Source organism: Gallus gallus, chromosome 1 (assembly GCF_016699485.2).
Source record: "Gallus gallus isolate bGalGal1 chromosome 1, bGalGal1.mat.broiler.GRCg7b, whole genome shotgun sequence".
NCBI lineage: Eukaryota > Metazoa > Chordata > Aves > Galliformes > Phasianidae > Gallus > Gallus gallus.
In genome coordinates this window covers 185,309,371-185,328,380 of record NC_052532.1, presented here as the reverse complement: position 1 = coordinate 185,328,380, position 19,010 = coordinate 185,309,371, and the positions used below count along the sequence as shown (strand labels likewise).

At 43.6% G+C, this 19,010-nt stretch overlaps 1 protein-coding gene across 3 annotated transcripts in view; it reads right to left on the bottom strand.

Annotated features, from left to right (window-relative positions):
• Positions 1 to 3,550: 3,550 nt before the first annotated feature.
• The window catches only part of SESN3 (sestrin 3), a 45,729-nt gene continuing 30,269 nt past the window's right edge, over positions 3,551 to 19,010 (bottom strand). For 2 of the 3 annotated variants that reach the window (XM_015280554.4, XM_046899721.1), the window contains exons 6-10: positions 18,644 to 18,791; positions 15,563 to 15,678; positions 12,991 to 13,181; positions 12,395 to 12,539; positions 3,551 to 11,553 (exon numbers count right to left, since the gene is read on the bottom strand). In XM_015280554.4, the coding sequence (XP_015136040.2) occupies positions 11,467 to 11,553; positions 12,395 to 12,539; positions 12,991 to 13,181; positions 15,563 to 15,678; positions 18,644 to 18,791 (687 nt within the window). In that variant the 3' untranslated portion in view covers positions 3,551 to 11,466. The remainder of the gene's footprint in view (positions 11,554 to 12,394; positions 12,540 to 12,990; positions 13,182 to 15,562; positions 15,679 to 18,643; positions 18,792 to 19,010) is intronic. The other variant, XM_015280561.4, reaches the window with a different exon arrangement.

Sequence of the window (19,010 nt, the reverse complement as noted above, 5' to 3'; positions counted from 1 at the left end):
GTCTGTGGTGGGAAGGGACTGAAGCAGGAGGGGAAGGGAAGTTTCCATGTGAGGGAATAGGGGCTCAGGACCTCCTGCTCTGCTGGGAATGGGATCCCTCTGCCCAGGGTGGATGGTCTTAGGACAGGAGAAAAGGCTGGGACCAGTCCTGCCTCTGGGCAGGTTGTTGTGCTGATACCTCTCCTTGAGCACATCCCCCACAGAGGTCTGTGTGCCTTTGGGATCTGCAGCTCAGTGCTTGTGAGCTGCCCTGAGCCACAGACGGACGAAGGGGGAAGGGCTGCTCTTCCTTATCTTTATCATGATAACTGTGGGCTCAGAGTCACTCACAGGACAGGGAAAGCAACATGAATTGAACTTGCCTCAACCGCATCACCCAGCCCTTCACTGCAGGAGCTTCTGTGCACTTCAAGGTGACCCTTACCTCTGTTATCTTCACTCTGGGTTAAGCCCAGAGAAACAAGCCATGCACCTATAACAGCAGCAACCCCAGCAGCACAACCCGTGGAGCCCAGCCCTACATCAGGTCCTCTGAGTCCCACCTCTGCTGCTATTGTGTGCTTTGGAGCTCCATCCTCTGCTTGGTACCTCTCAAGATAGGCAGCTGCTGCAGTTCGGAGGGGAATCGAGCCCTATTCGTCCACAATTCATCTCTTCCACTTAGGCAGTGCTAGCAAATGAAAAAGGCACTGGAACATGAGTACAAGTGTAACTTGTTTGGCCAGAAAGGATTGCCTGGGAGCACAAAGTGCAAGGCGTGTCTGCGGTGTGCATCTTAGAGAGGTTGCGATACCACACACTCAGCATGGAGCAATTCCTCTTCGCTGTGCAGTTCTGGGCTTGCTTCGATTTGTGAATGTGCCTAACGCGGGGTAACATCTGCCATTGATTTCAGCAGAACTGGTGTTTGCAGCCAAGCAGAAAGGCCTGCAGACTTCCCAGCAGTGTTAGTGTTACAGCTGGCTGGAACACCTCCAAGGCAATTTATTGTCAGAAAGGGTTGATTTATCCAACAGGACTTTTTCTTTCTTTCATTTGTTGTTGTTGTTTTCATAGTAATTTGCCATTTTTAGTGGAAAAGTCTTTTTAGGTCCAGGCTGGAAGAAGGACCAGAAACATCCAAGAAGAGCCCACGCTCTGGATTCGAGGTATGGATGTGGACATTCAGCACGTTCCTGCCTCAAGCCAAGCCTGGCACGTGAATGTGGCTGTCTCCATCTCAAAGAGGCACCCACTTTGCCTGATACCTCATTTTCTTCCATTTTCAGGATCCTGTTTCCTTTTCAAATGTGTTGAAACTGTGAAATTAAATCATTTTCCTGAGAGGCAGAAGCCTTATTCCCCCTGTTCTGGTGAATAAAGCCCAGCCCAGCATTGCCATGGAGCCAGGTGGGCAGGAAGATGCCAGCAGGCATGGAAGGAGCAGTGGGAACTCTTCTCTGGTGGAGGAAGGATGACAGATGGATGGGATGCTTCAGAACAAGAGGCCAGAGCACAACGATGAGAATGAATGGCAAAGAAGTGGTCTCTGCTTGGTCCTGATGCCAACAAGCCATAGAGCTGAGTGGAATAGCCATGAAGGGATGATATATGAGAGGCTGGAGAAGCCAGTGCTATCTGGATTTGTGTCACCTAAGTGTGGGCATTTAAAATCTCTTAACCTGCATGCCTCTATTTGGTGTATCAGTGATCCATTGATCAGTGATCCACAGCGATGAGTTATCCAGGCTTTACCCTGGATGCCTCAGCTAGGTGCCCAAAGCTGGGCTCAGTGAAGCCTAGTTTGGGGCTGGTGGCTGATGGGACTTGTCCCACCCATTCAGACCCTCGAGGTGCCCACTGGCTCAGGTCCCCCAGGTGAGCATGCAGGAGACATGGTCTTTTCCACAGCCCCTTGGAGGGCCCTTGGGTTGCTCTTCCTTTCCATGTGGGTAGGATGGATGCAGTGACCAACACTTCTGGGTGCTGCTGGAGACCATCAGGGCTCACAGCTCCATCTGGGTGGTGGTCTGCATTTGTGGGGTCCAAGTCCTGATGCAACGGATGGGATGACAATTCAGATGAGTGGCATCATGAAGGGCCAGGGAAGGGGTACAAGGACTCCAGCAACGGAGGAGAACTGATTCCCACATCCTTTAACGCCATGGGTCATCCCCCAAACCCAATGAAAAGTGGGATTTTGTGGAATGGGATGTATCTGAGAACCTGATACCTGGTCTGATCTTTTCAGTATCACTGTACTGTACCGCAGGTGTGAGCAGGAGTTCATTTTTCTGTAAGATGTAACACTGCAACCCAACTGTGGCCAAAATGACAGTTTTCTTGTATTTCCCATGCCCTGTTTTTGGACATTGTTTTTCCCAAGCAATGTTAATATTCTACTTATCAGGCTCAGGCAGGAAGAGGACTTCCCTTCTGGAAAGGTAGTCTTGTGTGGGTCAGGAATGTTCATGTTTTGCTTGAAAGTCCTGCTGAGAACCAGAGCATGAAAAGCGTATGCGTGTAGTTTAAAGTAAAGCAGCAAACACAAATCCAGTGATTTTATTTTCTATGTTGAAAAACATAGTTTTTTTGGCCTAGGGGTCAGCCCAGATGAATCTCTGGGTACCTGCCACCCATGTGGGCTGCCCACCTCACTCCAGCCCCCATCCCTTCTTCCTAGATCCTGCTAGGTATCACACAGGAGTTGCCTACAGGGGATGGTAAAATCATCTCACATCTGCCCAGTGTGGCACATGAGCATTCAGCAAGGAGAAGTGCAGAGACGAGCACCTGGAGAGGAACAACCCCAGGCACCAGGACGTGTAGGGGACACCCAGATGGCAAGCAGCTCTGACGAAATGGGCCTGGGAGTCCTGGTGGGCACCAAGTTGAAAGGAGTCAGCAATGTGCCCTTGCTGCTGAGAAAGCTAATAGTATTCCTGGCTGCATCAGGCAAACTATCACCAGCAGGTCAAGATTTCTGTCTTTCTGGAATTCTGAACATCATCCAAGAAGAGACTCCACAGCCTTTGGGCAGCCTCCGCCAGTGCTCCATCACCTGCACAGCACAGAAGTGCTTCCTGAGGGCCAGAAGGAACAGCCTGTGTTCGTTTGTGCCCAAGCAAAGCCAAAGTGGTGTGTTTGAAATTATGGCTTCTCTGGCAATCAGTGTTAAAGGAATAGAGACGGAGAAGTACAAGAAGGCCCAAACCCATCCCATTTAACAAACTGCCCTGCAACACAGTCCCTGGGCTTCCTGCAGGATGAGAAACCTGGCATCCTCCTTGGGCATGACACAATGTCCATGAGATTGTGATGTCCATGGGATCGTGATGTCCACTGTCCCATCCACAATCACTGACAGCTGCATATTGAAAAGGCACGACCTTCAGCAAGAGCAATAGATTTTTCAGGACCTGTGTTTGCAGTACAGACCTGGACTAAAGACCAGGACAAGTACATAGAAGGGAATAACGCTTCCAGGACCAGAGCTCTTCCCAAAACACACCGTGTTCTGCTGCACCGACACAGCCCTGAGCACTCGGCAAATAATGCACTGAAGAAGAGGCAGGTTTTATCAGTTTTATTTAACCAATGAAATTCCTACTGATAACAATGAAAGTAATTTCAGCAAGTATAAATGCAATACAGTTTTAAACAAACCCCATTGTTCCGTACCTATAAATAGATTTTTCAAAACCTCATAAAAAGTGCAGATTTATGAATTGCTGTTAAAATGTTAATACATGATTCCTTTGTTTAAAAATGCATTGTTGTCTCTTAACTCACAAAAAAAGTTCCTTCTGCATCTGTTCAGATAAATTCAAGTCGGGTAACTTAAAAACTAAAACAAAAAGTCACACGCACAAAAAAACCCCCCATCCCACCAGGTCAGTCTGTTCTCTGCAAAAAAAAAAAAAAAAAAGGAAAAAAAATAAAGAGAAAAAAATACCAATCAGCAAAAACAGAAAAAAAAATGGTAAAAGCTGCTGTGGACACCCACAGTTCACTCCTAGCAGCTGCCATGCCTTGCAGGCAAACCTCCGCTACAGCACAGACCCCGCAAGCTCTGCCCAGAGGGACAAGGGACAATGCAGGGACGTGTCCCTGTGCCACCCATCGCCCTGCAGAGAGCAGAGCTGCAGGGGATGTGGTGGGACGGAGCAGCAGGACCAGAGCTTTGTCTTTCTCCTTCTGTCCCCAGACAGGGCAGAGCTGGCAGCAGCTGTGGAACGAGGCGCTCCCCCTCCAGAGGGGAGAGCTGCGGTCAGCAGGGAGCTGCCTTCCTGCCGGGATGGCCCTGCACCGTGCTGCTGACAGGAGGCTCAGACCAAGGCTGTCTCCGGAGAACCACCTGAATGGGGAGCAATTGCTGCCCTAAGCGAGCCAGCCTTTGTGGCCGTCAAACCAGAGGCCCGCCTGTGTACTGCAGAGAGACTTGGGAGCTACGCTCCCCACCTCGGCCTGGCGGGCTGACCAGGCGCTGGGCCATCTGTCTGCCTGTCTGTCTGTCCCTCCTCGCCAGCAAGGCTTCCACAGCACTCAGGGTGCTCTGTGCAGAGGAGATGAAGCGGCCTGCTGAGGCGAGGAGGGCCGGGCCTCGCAGCTATGGCCTGCGCAGCCATGGCCCAACATGGCCGGGCAATGCCAGCTCAGCACTGCCGGAGCTCCTCCCGCATCGACAGTGGTATTCCACCTACAGCAGGGTGTGTTCAGCACGAGCAGTTTAAAGTGGCTATGTTTATCAAGTTTGCTACCTTATGAATTAAAAAAAAAAACAAAAAAACAAAACAACAGAACAAAACCCCCCCAACAACTATAAATACAAAGACTCTCACTCACCAGACGCTCGCAGCCGGTGTGAATCATAAACCGCATCAATATTCTGTTAAAAAGCTTATTCTACTTAAAACTATACATAGTACAAGAGATTGAAAAGTGGCAGTGGTGTACGGCCGCACTGCCCGCCCAGTGGCCCACAGTCAGGTGCTTCATAGAAATCAAGGAGTTACAGTAACAAAGCACGGGACTGCAGAGCCCATCACAGCTTCTGATTACACTGCGTACAAAGTACCAAGGGAAACACAAAAAAAGAACTGGTGTTAATACTGATGAATTAAAGAGTAACTATAAAGATCAAAAACAGACGTTCACAGCATGCTACATATATTGCTCACAAACTTTTTTTTTCCTTAAAAAAAAAAAAAAAAAAGAGGCTAATACAAAACAAGAAGTTGGCAGTCTGATTTTCAGTTATGTCAGATAGAAAGATAAAGCATATACATTCATTATATAGCTCTCCAGCAAGAGGAGAAAGGGTAAAACTGAGAGATTTCAAGTTTACAGAATTCCTATTTTTTTTTTTTAAGCTACCATTTATATCCAGTTCCGATCAATAGGCGTGGAATATTGGTGCCTGTGCCTCACAGAGTCCAAGGGATGCAGCCTAATCATTTTGGTTTCCCTGTGGGAACATCTTTTTGCCCTGGATGCTGGAGTGTCTCATAGGAAAACAGAATCATAGAACGGCTTAAGTTGGAGGGAACCTTAAAGCCCACCCAGTTCCAGTCCCTCTGCCGTGGGCAGGATTGCCATCCACCAGATCAGGCAGCCCAGGATCCCATCCAACATGGCCTTGAATGCCTCCAGGGATGGGGCACCCACCACTTCTCTGGGGCCTCCAGCCCTCCGCAGCCCCACTCACCTGGCAATGGATGGGGAGGGAAGCGGAAAGGAAGGCTGGTTTGCGTCTGGTGGCACGGCATGAGCATGGAGTGGTGAATGAGGAGCATGCTTTATGCAACCACATGAGAAAGGTTCCCTTCCCCTCTCCATCCATGGAGTAAGAAAAGGGAAAAGCTTTCCAGAGCAGCTCAGGGTTTCATCTGAGGAAATCTTGGAAAAAAGTATTTCTTACTGCCTCCTCTACACATAGATATACATACAAACCTTTCAGACACATCAGTGAAGCTTCTCTAACTGACCCAAGCGTCAACATTCTCCTATACCAGGTGCATCCCCTCGAGAAAGCCTGTTTCTGACTCCTACAGCAAGAGCTTCTGCCCACAATAAGTATATTCATTGGCAACTTAAATACTGGCTTGACCTATCATAAAGAACAAAGGCAGAATTTGGATTCCTATTTTCCATGAGCTCTGATCAACACCCAAATGTGTCTGCATCTCAAGTAACTACTCTAAGTTTGCAATCGGAGTTATCCCTCGAATAAATGAAAAACCCCAAATCCATTTGTTCTGAAGGCCATCTGCATCTGTCCAACTACGGGGAGCACAAAGAGCAGCTGAGAAGGGCCCTGTTGGTGCCTGCCCCACTCCCATCCACACTGCACACAAGCAACTCAAAATTCCCATGACAACTCCCTGTAAGAAGCCTGCCCAGCTCAAAGGCTCTCTGAGCCTTTGTGTGTTTTGCCAAAGAAAGCATTTTGTCAGTGAATCCACTGGGTTATTCCCCTAATTCCACAGGTGGAACTTGATGCAATACTAGCAGAAACTACTTCAATGTTTTAAGCAAGTACTAAGTGTCATACTTTACACTAGATTTAGATTTCCTGCCCAGAAATAACCCGATCCTGGAATTAAGTGTTTCTGAACAGGAGGAAGGTCCTCTGAACTCAGCAATGGATGGTAATGTAAGAACTGTATGTTGTTTTACACTGTTTTACAAGGTTATGGCTGCAAGGCTGTCTCTGCAAGTTGGGATGATAGGAAGCATGTAAGGTGGGGTGGTGGCAGCAGGCTGAAAAACAACGGTTTTTGCCTCTGGTGAGCAGCAGAAGGATTAAATGCCTGCAAGAGAGATCTGATGTGCACTGAGGGAGCAGCTGCATCATGGCAAGGCAAGAAAACTTGCTCTAAGAAATAAATTAACACTGTTCAAGACGCACCTCAGGTTTCCTCATGCTACTGTGCTATTTCCATCTCCCACCACTGTGATCCATGCAGTAGGTATGAAGTGTCAAATTAATTTTCAACTGCAGAGGAAAAGCTTCATTTAAAATGTCCAAAGGTGAAAGAACTGTTGGGTGCATCTCTTTAGACCACCATACCATGTTGGTTACATTAGGAAGAATAAATCAAAAGCTCAGATGGGGAAAACTGTCAATTTTTGTCCAGCTCTTGGAATGACAGTTAATGGCAAACCAATTTTAACAGATATATTCAGGGAAAGTTCCTTTACTATGAATCCAACCCCACCTCCATTTTGTGCAACATCATCCCTTATTTAGTGGAGAAGGATCTGAACACCTAAGGAAAGCATCTGAAAGAAAATCACTTGAATTTAAGAAGATCTGGAATATATTCACCTGGCCAAAACTCTTCAGTCCTGGCACAAGCTATCCATTTGCTAATGGCAGCTGATTTTTGCAAGCAGAGGTGAAATAATCCAGCTCTTCAAAAAGGGAGTCCAAACTGTGGAATATGAGCCTGAAACGCATGTCCATGTCCATGGAAAACACACATGCATGAAAAACAAAAACCTGTTTTGCAGGAGCAGCAGCTTACAGCTTAACTTCTTTTGGAAAGATTTCTCTATTTTGGAAAGATTTCTCTATTTTAAGCCTCCCCAAAAAGCCATTTTGTTAACAATTGCTGCAAATCACATGGATCTGCTTTATATTATTCCCTTAATCTCTATGGAAACTGCTTGTATTCTATTGAACGTAGGTGATTAAGTATCTATAAAAATCTCACTCAAAAATGCAAGTGGGCACCTTGCAGAATTTTGCTGAATGCTCAGTTAGCTTCAATTCCCACTGAAACTCTGGCAACATGCCCATCTTCCCCAGTTCCATGAAAGCATCTCTCAGTACTGCTATGAGCAAAACTACTACTGAAGAATCTGGCGTTGTGACCTTCTGCACTCAAGTAAGAGAGAAGCAAAATGTGTTCCTTTCTCTGCTACTCTAATCTGTTCTAAATTTGTACCGAGGCCTACATTTATAGTTGTTTATAATCATGGATTTTCCTGTGCTTTAAGGACTTTTTTAATACATGGGAAGAGCTGATGTGGCAATCTGCTAGTTCTTAAAGCTGAACGTACATCCTCTTCATTTTAAAGAAGGCTTTAGGACTTTTGAACCACTAAAAATAAATCCATCTACAGCTTACCGAAATTTCCATAGGCTACCTCAACACCTCTTTCAATAGCTAGCTCCCAAATTCTATCTTCGTTTGAAATGGTCTCTGTTCCAGCATGATGACACTCTTGTGATGTCCAGCTGTGGGCAGAGTATTCTGGCAAATGCAAATGTTTCCTCCAATTAGTATCTTTTCCACTTCTCTTCATTACCAAGAAAAAAAAGGATCAATTTCATAGTCATAGAATGGGTTGAAAAGGACCACAATGATCATTGAGTTTCAACCCCCCTGCTACGTGCAGGGGTACTCCATCAATCAGAACGCACATTTTACAGTGATTCTGCAATGATAAGAAGCTGTCCCAGCTCAAAAGCTCTATTCCCTACTTACATTCTCTGTGCTAGCTAGTTAATTTGTACCTAACGAGCTTTCTCTTCAGAGGCAGGAGACTGCACACTTTGTTTGATGTTGGTCACAGCTGGGATTTTGTGCACTAACATTAATGCTGGTAAATATCAATTCCAATAAAGGAACACAGATAGAGGGTATCTACACTTCCAACAATTACTGTACTCTTCAGAATAATATTAATGATCAAAGCGTGAAGATTCACATTCACGAGTGCTTTCAAAATGCAAAGAATCCAAGAACATTTGCACGTGAAAATTTGGCACAGTGTGAGCCCAAAGCATGCATGAAGCATATGGTAGAACTGTATGACTTTAAAGATCTATTCTGAACAAACGTCTATTAAAAATCATAAATCTGAGTATAAAAACTAAGCTATAAACTGTTATGCTGTAAATGCAATAGTCTGGAAAAAAAAATGCCACATGGAAAACATTTTCAGAAGTTTCAAGTTTGCTTTTAATATTAAAAAAAAAAAAAAAAGGAATAGCAAACTACTTGACATTTCCTACAGTGGAATGTCTCGCAGGCCATATGTGACTTGATATGGCACTTAAAGAAAAAGATTACTGATTTACTACAAATTTTATGGAGCGATCCATTTATGGTTTCTGTATTTCAAATCTGCTCATGTACTTTGCTCAGAAGGCATCCGAGTTGGCAAGTCTATTTCATAAGGAAAGAAGTAAAGGCACTCATGTTTCCAAACACAAAACCCAACCTATTCTAAGAGCCTTCGCATTTCTGAAGGGAAACTAAGTGGTCATATTCCTTACCCAAATGTAGTTTCACCTCCTTTCCAGAGCTCAGCTGTGCTTCTTGAGAAATACTTGACTTTTCAAAGCAAAGGGATTTAAAGTAGTACTGTACAGTTCTCATCACTTGAAAAGAGAAGCAGAAGTATTGCATGACGAGGCCTCTCAAAAGACCTGCTGTATGCACAAAAGCCATTCAGTGCGGCCACTACAGTTACAATAGGTAGGAATAAGAAGGTTAACCTAAGTTCATACATCCTCATGTCCTAACGCTTCTGAGGAATCTCTGCAGTCAGCTATAAAAATAAACACATCTGATGTCTTATCCGGCGATCTCTCTAGAAGAGACTCTAATGCTGTCTACCAGGTAGCTGTCTAAATAGCCAACGTTACATTTCAGAAAGAAAGAAAAATTACTGATTTCTTCCTCAAAAGCTGTCCACATGCAGGGCCTGCAGTTGGAAAGCGCAGCCGGGCGTACAGTCATTCAGCCTTCCCACCTGGAGCAGATGGACAGAGCGGAGAAACCGACATGCGAAGTCACGGCACAGCCTCGGGAAAAGGGAAGCAAACCACCTTCAGCTGCATACTGGTCCATGATTTTCTCAATGCAAAGTATGACTGCACTGGTAATAGCATCGTTTTTCAAGAACTATGCTGTAATCAGCAGATAGAAATCCTGTACTATCTCCTAAAATACCGTGGAATATTAAAAGTAAACCTATCCAGCTAGCTCTGCGTGTATGCAACAGAAAGAAAGGTCACTCTCCTCAAAGTACTATGGAAAGTCCAAACCGAGAGGCAAAAGTTTATGCAGTGACAACTTACATCCTACTGGGTAAGCTTAAGCATCTCTTTAGGCACTTCACTGGTTCATTAAATGCAATACAAAATAAAGCTATAAATATCAGCATTTTGTGCTCTTAAAACTAGTCAAAAGCAACAGAAAACAGCACAAAAGTGTGACATTTTTGGCAGCTTATTTCTTCCCTTCCCCAATATTACCAGTTGTCTAAGAATGCTTTGCTTTGGGGATGCTTTGGCATCTCAGTATCAGGTTGTCTTAAGCCACGAAAGCTAAAACAAAACTGCTAGGCCTTAGACAATAAAGAAATTTGGTTTTACAATTTCTTTATGGCTATAGAAGAAGGACACTTTAGCAGTGACATGATAGGGAAAAAAGCTTGCTTTTTTTTAATATTGCACTTTTCTTTTGTTCACCCACACTAATGCATAGAAACTTTTTAAGCTTTGAATATTAAAATTTCATGCTATGAAGAAGTTATGGGAAATAAATTCCTATACATCCAATACGACGGAACAGATACGCTAGCCTTCCTTTACTTTCCTTACTTATAACATTGAGAAAGAAGAGAGTGCAAGAACCCAACAACCCTATTTTTGGTCAGCCTGTTTATCAGCTTTATAGGTGCCAACTCAACAAACTGCAACGTGTGATGAGCATGGACATTGTAAAGACAACTGAGGGTGGCTGTCAGTAAAACAAGATTAGGCATGATTCCAACACAGTTAAGTGTGGCTGAAATGGCAAACTGTGAGGGCTCTCCTCTCGGGAAGAGACACGATAAAGCAGATGACTTTTGCACTTCAGTAGCATGCTGTAGAATTTGTCATGATTAATTTCACATTAAAGCGTGGTCAAGGTTTTGCATCCACATTTCACATCACCTTCAATTGCTGTAGTAAGACAGTGACTGGCAGGCAGTCTCCAGGAGACACAGAAGAATCCAGTGGGCAATTCAATGCAACACAGCACGTGCATCTCTGTCAGAGTTATGAGCTGGTGGCACGCTCTCAGAACAGGCAGAACCGATCTTCTGCTGGACTCCACTAATCTGAAAAATGATTGCTTGGAAAAGAAGTCTCTAAGCACTTCACTCCCTTGCTTAAAGAACAAAGCGCTAGAATTGAATATAATAAAAAGAGTTTTAGGATTCTGACCACCGTGCAGAAATCCAACTGGAAACAATGCAGAGTAGTGCTCCTCAGTGTTACTTTTGTTATCATTAGTAATGTTAAGCATCAAGAAAATAAAACACGTCATTGCACATTACAGCCGTCAAGAAACACGGCTAAACTTTGACACTATAGAATCGAATAACCTGATGCTACATCACAAACAGCTTCTGGTGTGTATCTATTTCAAAAGGTCTTTACATACTCAGTAAAAATTCCTTTACTCCCTCCCAGTGAATGCTTCAGGTTAAGTGACGAGTTATGGCACGAAGGGCGTACAGAAGTTCTGCTTGCATACGAGCTTCCATTAGAAGTAGATTGACGTGAACCTGTTAGAAATTAAATCAGACGTTTAGTTCACCCCTGAATGCAGTATCATTTATTTATGCTAGCATCTGGAACCTTTAGTAAAGTATCACGTCAAGAAATGAGGTTCTTTCTCCCTGTACCTGCTGCAAGACTCCAGTTCCCTTTGGGACGATGTCCTAGGAACTAACTTCACCTGCTTTAAGGGACCTTCAATCTGAAAAGTCCCAACAAAACTACTTCTGTACTCTCATGGCATAGCTTGTCACGAATCATACTTCCTTTGGTTTACTACCACTTACGAATGCTATATAGGAGCATAGAATAAGGAACAATTTATAAACTGGACAGGCAGGCATGCAAGCACTGAACCTGTCAGGAAGTATTTAACTTAGATATCTGAAGACATGTTGACAATTTTATTGATGAAAAGCACTGTGAAGATTATATTTATGTGGAATAAGCTCTTTTTTGATCCACAAATCCAAAGCATTGGCACAGTTGACTGCATCTGCATTCCCAAGTTTATCCAATTTTCTATTACAGATGTCAGTTCAATTTTATGCAGAAGTCACTCAAAGTAAAAAAGATAGTAATCAATACTTCCAGCACACTCGCAAGTATTTTTGTAAGACTGATATTTAACATTCAACGGATTAATCTCATTTGTCTTTCTCTTGTTAAAAACAGTTTGGGAAACACAGCCATTTTTAAGAGTCGTAGAATGATAGAATGGTTTGGGCTGAAAGTGACCTTTCAGATCATCTAGTTCCAACCTCCTGCTATAGGCAGGGAGTCACCACAGTTTCATTGATAAACAACATGTGGGCCTCTGTGCAGCCAGCCTGGCTGTGCAATGCGTACCTTCTCCGAGTGCTTGAACTGACGCCAGTAACTATCGTACATGCGCTTGGTAGTTCTCTCCGGGTAGCAGGTCACTGTCTTTATGTAAACCTTCAGGCTGCGTTCAAGTAGCTGATTAACTTCTCCATAATCATAGTCATCATACCTACGTAACAGAGGCAGAAATTCAGTTGGACATACGTTCTTAAAAGCAAGGTCATCTGCAGCGCTAACTTCCAATCTTTTGCAGCATTAAGTTCTTATGCTTAGGAATTCAAGCAATTGTTATATATGCTAGAATACCTTCTGCTAACAGAGGGAAGGCTCGCTACTGGGATGCTGTCTTTTCTGAGCAGAGAAAACAGGCTGGTTTCAGAGATGACACCGCTGCAACAACTTCCAACCCAATTCATAATCATTTATATGACTCATAATCATAATTTGCTGGAAGTAAAAGCTTTACTGACACAGCAGAGAAGCCTCTCAACTTCCAGACTGAGGTACTACCTCCACCTCTACACCCAGAGTCAAAGATGATGCTTTTCACACAGTTCAATTTCCATTTGGTGCTGACACTGTTTTGAATGTACTCCTTAGCCACGGGTTTTCTCCCATACCTGATTCCATACATACAGTGGACATAGTTAAATAAAGCTCTTCTTAACGTAGTTGTATCAACATCTTCATGTGTTGCCATAGTGTTATACGTGAGGTTATACACCATCCGGAACTTCTCATCGAGGAGATGCCCAATATCAGAATAAAGCCTGTTTACAAGGGAAAAGCCATGATTTTCCCAAGTATAGTCCTGCAGGAGAAAAAGGAAATAAATAAATACACAAGGGAAGTGAAGTCCCTGTGTGATTCTTTCAACAGCTCAATACTTTTTGTTGTCTGTGAGTAGCTTTGTTCTCCTCCAAAGAATTGCATTTTGAATCTTACATTGATATCACTTGCTCTGTTCTGCCAGGTCTCCTTGTTCATGAGTATCACACCACAACAGCCCACCTTTGGTTGGCTATCACCATCCTACATGAGAAAAAACCCCAAGCTTCTTCTGAAGTGCAGAGGCAAATTTTCACTGCCTGCTCTGTTGCTTTGACCAGTGTCATTCTGAGCAAGATAGACTTGCAAAACTTGAACATTTATTCCTCTTGGAGGCTTTGGTGCTTAACTCCAAGCAGAAGCAGAGTATGCACTTCCATCCAGGATGTTCAATCATTGGGTAAAGTGCTGAAAAGTCCTTGAACAAAGTAATAAAATCCAGGTCTTAGCCAAGCAGCGGGACTGCAAGAGCAGAAGTATGCCTGTTTGCACGAGGAATAGGAAATCTTTGCATGGTGATGGCACAGCATCAGCAGCAGAGGAGAATGACCCTGTATGCATTAGAGCAGCGTACAGCCACTCTCCATGTTGTGGTTATACTGAACATGTTAGTTTGCCCACATCCTTGGCAAGTGTTCCATTACTCCATCACAGATCCTCTACCACTGAGGGCATCATCTCCACATCCTTCTCTGTGGCTGGCTGTTTTCCAGAAGTACTGCAGGGCAAGGGCTCTACTCACATGCTTTAGAGCTCTTCTACCAGACTGAACCCCTGGTTAGGACTAAGGGAAGTATCAAGAAGGATAACTGTTAAGCTGCTTAAAACTGGAATTCAGTGACATCTGAAATGCTCCAGGTCCCACTTGCCAGTCCAAACAACCACAAAGTTTGGGAGCTATGCCTTATCTACCTGGCCCTGCAGACGTGTCAAGTACACCCAAGGGACATCATAAATGCTTCAAAAACAGAAACCCCAGGATGGGGTAAAGCAGTGCTTACTGACAACAGCTGATTTATAGCAGCTGTGCAAAAGGAAAAACAAGTTCAAAGACATTCTGCTGTGTGTGAAGTACCTATTTCTATCACTGAATTTAAATGCACAGACACAAATGACGGTCTTGTTTCAACAGAATAAGGTTTGGATTCATTGCAGTTTTGTGATACTGCTTCAATTTAAGCAGTGTTAATAGCAGAGTATTTGAATGGCTGTGGGTATATGCATAGAACTGCTTTAGAGTAGGCCATACTAATAAAGTTAAAATACTAAGGTGACTCCTTTGAATATAGGCCAGAAGCTGTCCTGTTTATTTAAGAGCAGAGACATTTTAGTTCCAATTTCAACTTTGGTTGAGTTTTTTTCCATGGGAGCCTGCTGTTCCTAAAGTATTTAAGCAGTATGTTTGATTTACGGGCTCTGACTCTGCCTTATTCTTTTTGGCAATATCTACCTATTTCAGGCTCATATGAAGACCACAGAGTAAATTATCCAGACCAGCAATAGCTGCAATATAGCTAAATACATTTCCTGAAAGCGATCACAGATTCTTTATTTTTAAGTCTTGGATACATCTTCTGACCATGGAGTTATCCTGCACCTACTGTGCTTTACTTGAAGTTCTCCGTTTTGGTTTAAGATTTCTTCCATTCCTTACAATTTATCACTAGACTGCTTATGAATCTACTCTATAACCTGGAACAGAACCATCTAGGAGGTCTCCGCTGTATCATATATTATGCAGAGGCTTACGAGTCTGGTCGTGGACAAAGATACCATATGTAAGACAAGGTACAGACAAAAGACAGTTCTTTCAACAGCACTGAATATTTATATATTCATAAGGAGTCAGAAACCTCAGTGTTACTGTAGTCATATTTAAGAACTCTTTTTCTTTTCAGACATCCAAATTTCAGTGCTATGATGCATCTCCAGGAAGCATTCACCAAATCACTCTCACAGACACAGATACATCTATTTATTGATAAGGAAAGGCAGTGAGCACTTGATACAAATGGCAGGAATAAAGTATTCTTCCAGTAGGGTCTTTTTCACATTTGGAGGGACAGAAAAGGATTCTTTCTTTTTTACCTTTCACTTTTATTCCAGAGTTAGTGATACGCTTTACAGTTTTCAAGTATTAATTCTGCTAATACTTGGAATATGACTGAAAATGAAATCTCCTCTTGTTTGAGATTTACAAATTGTAAAAGACTCATTGCTGGTACATTTATAGAAGACTCCAAGTTATTTAATGGATCATAACAAGAAAAAGCACATGTAACAAACGTGTCCCACTATTTCACCTTGTCCTGCAATGACACCTGCATATATTCTTTGAGTGAATGTACTTTAAGGAGATGCTACCTGAGCTCTGAATGTTGGCAGATGGTCTTCTCCTCGCCGTGCAAAGTCTTTGTACCCAAACCCAGGATCCTCAACGTAGCGGGAGACATCTGTAGAAACTATTTCATCATCAAATGCTGTGAATAAAATACAGCAAAATACTTTGCTTTAGGCAAGCACAGGAGTTAGCTCTGACTTCAAGTTACCACTCTACTGCAACACTAGAGGGCAATTAAAAAAATGTGCAAAGGAAAAGAGTGGTATGAAGGAAGGAAAAAAGTCCATCTCCGTCTGCTTGTATGGAATCCATCCTTCTCCTGGAGTCTACATGTCAGCCTACACTGGACATCAAGATTACTTCTCCAAGATGGGAAGAGAAAGGCTAAACTTCTGGAGAGGTCCTCCTCTTTCAGTTCATTTCTGAGACAGGCTAGGTATCTTAGACAAGATGAATCCTGTTAGTGAAGTTATTATGTTAGAATAAGAGACAGAAAAATAATCCTGTTGACAACAGGATTGTTATGCTGAGCAGGTATGTTGTCCGGAATCACACCAGCTCTGCTCTCTAACAACCCAGAATAAGAGCAGCAAGAAAGCAATGCAATACTGCACTTGTAAATATCAACAGAAGATTACATGAAAGTGAAGAGCTCTACAGCACAGGCTGAAATTCTGCCAGAAGCTGCAGTAACCAGGCATCTTCAAAGAGCTCCAAAATGTGTCACTAAGCAAGTGTAGGTTCTCTATCAGGAATCAATCCTTCCCTCCCGAATAAACAGGTGGCCTGGTTGTGTAACTACCTTTGCAGAAGTTGACTACCGCATAGGTGACTGCATTTGACCCTGATGTTAAAATCCTGGCCTGCTTCCATGTGCATCAACAGCACAGTTGCCATATGTCCACTAAAAAGTCGGTTAGCCTAAGAATTGCAGAAGTGCTTTATCTCCTCTCTGCCTCATTAAACAATCAAAACATAACTGCGTAGGAAGAAGATTGCACAGCATCTGCTAAAGTGAATCCTCAGCGAAGAATAAAACACCTGCACACACACAGCCCTCTCCCCAGCAATGGCTGGATTCCCTGGAAGGGTACAAGGCACAGTGCGTGCATACTCCTCACCTCAAACCCAGCAAAGGAAAGTCAACTTTCCTTTGAAAGGACAACTATCAGCAACACCAGCAAAACTATCAGCAACACCTCCTAGCCCAAAGGCTAGCCCTCCCTTGCCCAGAGAGGTGGTGGAGTCACTGACCCTGGCGGTGTTCAAGGAATGTTTGGATGTTGTGTTGAGGGACATGGTTTAGTGAGAATTATTGGTGATGGGCGAATGGTTGGACTGGATGATCCTGTGGGTCTTTTCCAACCTTAGCGATTCTATGAGTCTATGAAACAACACCTCGTGCTTAAAAGCTTGAGTGGCAGAGACTTCCAGAAGTCCCAGTCTGAAAATGGAACCGCAGTGGGTCTCAGTTCATTGACACAGTTGAGACTGCACAAGCAACAATGGACAATGTCCATTTCTAGAAATGCAACAATGCTGTTGCTGGATTTTTTCTTCAGAGCTTTTGGGTATTCTTAGAAACCCACAAAACGATCTCTACTGACTCACAGAAATCTGTAGAGGAAATGGACCTGGGATTGTTGATTGACGCTAGACTCAAAATGAGCCAGCAGTGTGCCCAGGTGGCCAAGAAGGCCAATGGCATCCTGGCTTGTATCAGAAATAGTGTGGCCAGAAGGAACAGGGAAGTAATTATCCCCCTGTACTCAGCACTGGTGAGGCCACACCTCGAGTACTGTGTCCAGTTTTGGGCCCCTCACTGTAAGAAAGACATCGAGGCCCTGGAGCGTGTCCAGAGGAGGGCAACAAAGCTGGTGAAGAGTCTGGAGCGCAGACCTTATGAGGAGCGGCTGAAGGAGCTGGCATTGTTCAGTCTAGAGAAGAGGAGGCTCAGAGGAGACGTTATTGCTCTCTATAACTACCTGAAGGGAGGTTGTAGTGAGTTCAGCCTCTTCTCTCGTGTGACTAGTGATAGTACTAGAGGGAATGGCTTCAAGCTGCGCCAGGGAAGATTCAGGCTGGACGTTAGGAAATATTACTTCTGGTACTGGCACTGGAATGGGCTGCCCAGAGAGGTGGTGGAGTCACCGAGCCTGGTGGTGTTCAAAGAGCGTTTGGATGTTGTGCTGAGGGACATGGTTTAGTGAGAACCATTGGTGAAGGGCGAATGGTTGGACTGGATGATCCTGTGGGTCTTTTTCAACCTCAGCGATTCTATGATTCTATGATCTTCCTCCCTCTTCCTACCTGAAGTACCTCAGATGCATTTGTTCTGGCTTGTATTCTGAACAAGAAGAACCAATTCACCACTCGTGCATATTTTTGACTTTCTTACCAGATTCTCTTTGAAGTGACTGATATCTTTAAATTCACAAAGAGTGTCCATACAGTTTGTGGCATTTTAAGAGTTGTTCCTTATCAAGATAAAAGCTATGATATTCGGACAGCCTCTAACATAAGGAGATGGCTGGAGATTCTGTCTTAACAATCTTTCTTAAAATGCTTTATTGGGAAAAAAAAAAACCCTTGGTGCCTGTACAAAGCACTCAATCGCCCCATCTGTTAGAGATGAAAGCCCCCACAGCATCTGAAGACTACTGGAAAATAAGCTTTTAGCTCAGAATTTTGAACAATACTTAAGAATAAACCGAATGTTAAGCAATCTCTGACATTGTACTGGTAACAGAAAAGCACAGAAGGATGAGCACTAAAAACAGCAAGCTGGAGAGGAGGCATGAATGAATAAATCTGAAAACACAGAGCACATGAAGAAAGAGGAGTTTACACCCAAATTCTTACAGAAACCTATGGGTTTTCTTGTTTGTTTTGTTTTTCTAAACACACAGAAGCTAAATTTCAAGAAGCAAAATGGATGTTGGTATTTGCCAATAAGGAAACGTTAAAGAGATGAACCAGGTGGTCCTTACCACATTCCTACTAAGCCAAGGTCCAGCATAAAGAAATGAACGAAAAGAGTCGTATGCACTGAACTGTACCAAAAAAATCCAACTTGACCCAAAAAAGCATAAATACATAAATACCTCCGCTAATTACAAGCAGACTCTCCTTCTTCTCCTTCTCAAAGCGAGTGTCCATTTCTTCCTGAGAGGCTTCTTCATCCTCTTTATCTTCTTGTAGTCTCTTCATCCTCTCCATCAAGGCCTCCAGCTCACTTAGGGAATCTGCAATCTGCAAACACATCAAGATATTCTGTAAAATCAGAAGACAGACAGCACGTGTCATCTTCACAGTTCATGCTCAACAATAAACGTTCTCAAGAAAAAAGAGAGCAGCAAATATGAAAGCTTAAGCCAGAATTCCTTGCGCCACATAGAGTGTAGACAAACAGCTTTCAGAAAATCAGGAGAAGGAAGGAGGTAAGTATTGCTCTGAGCTATCGCAGCACAC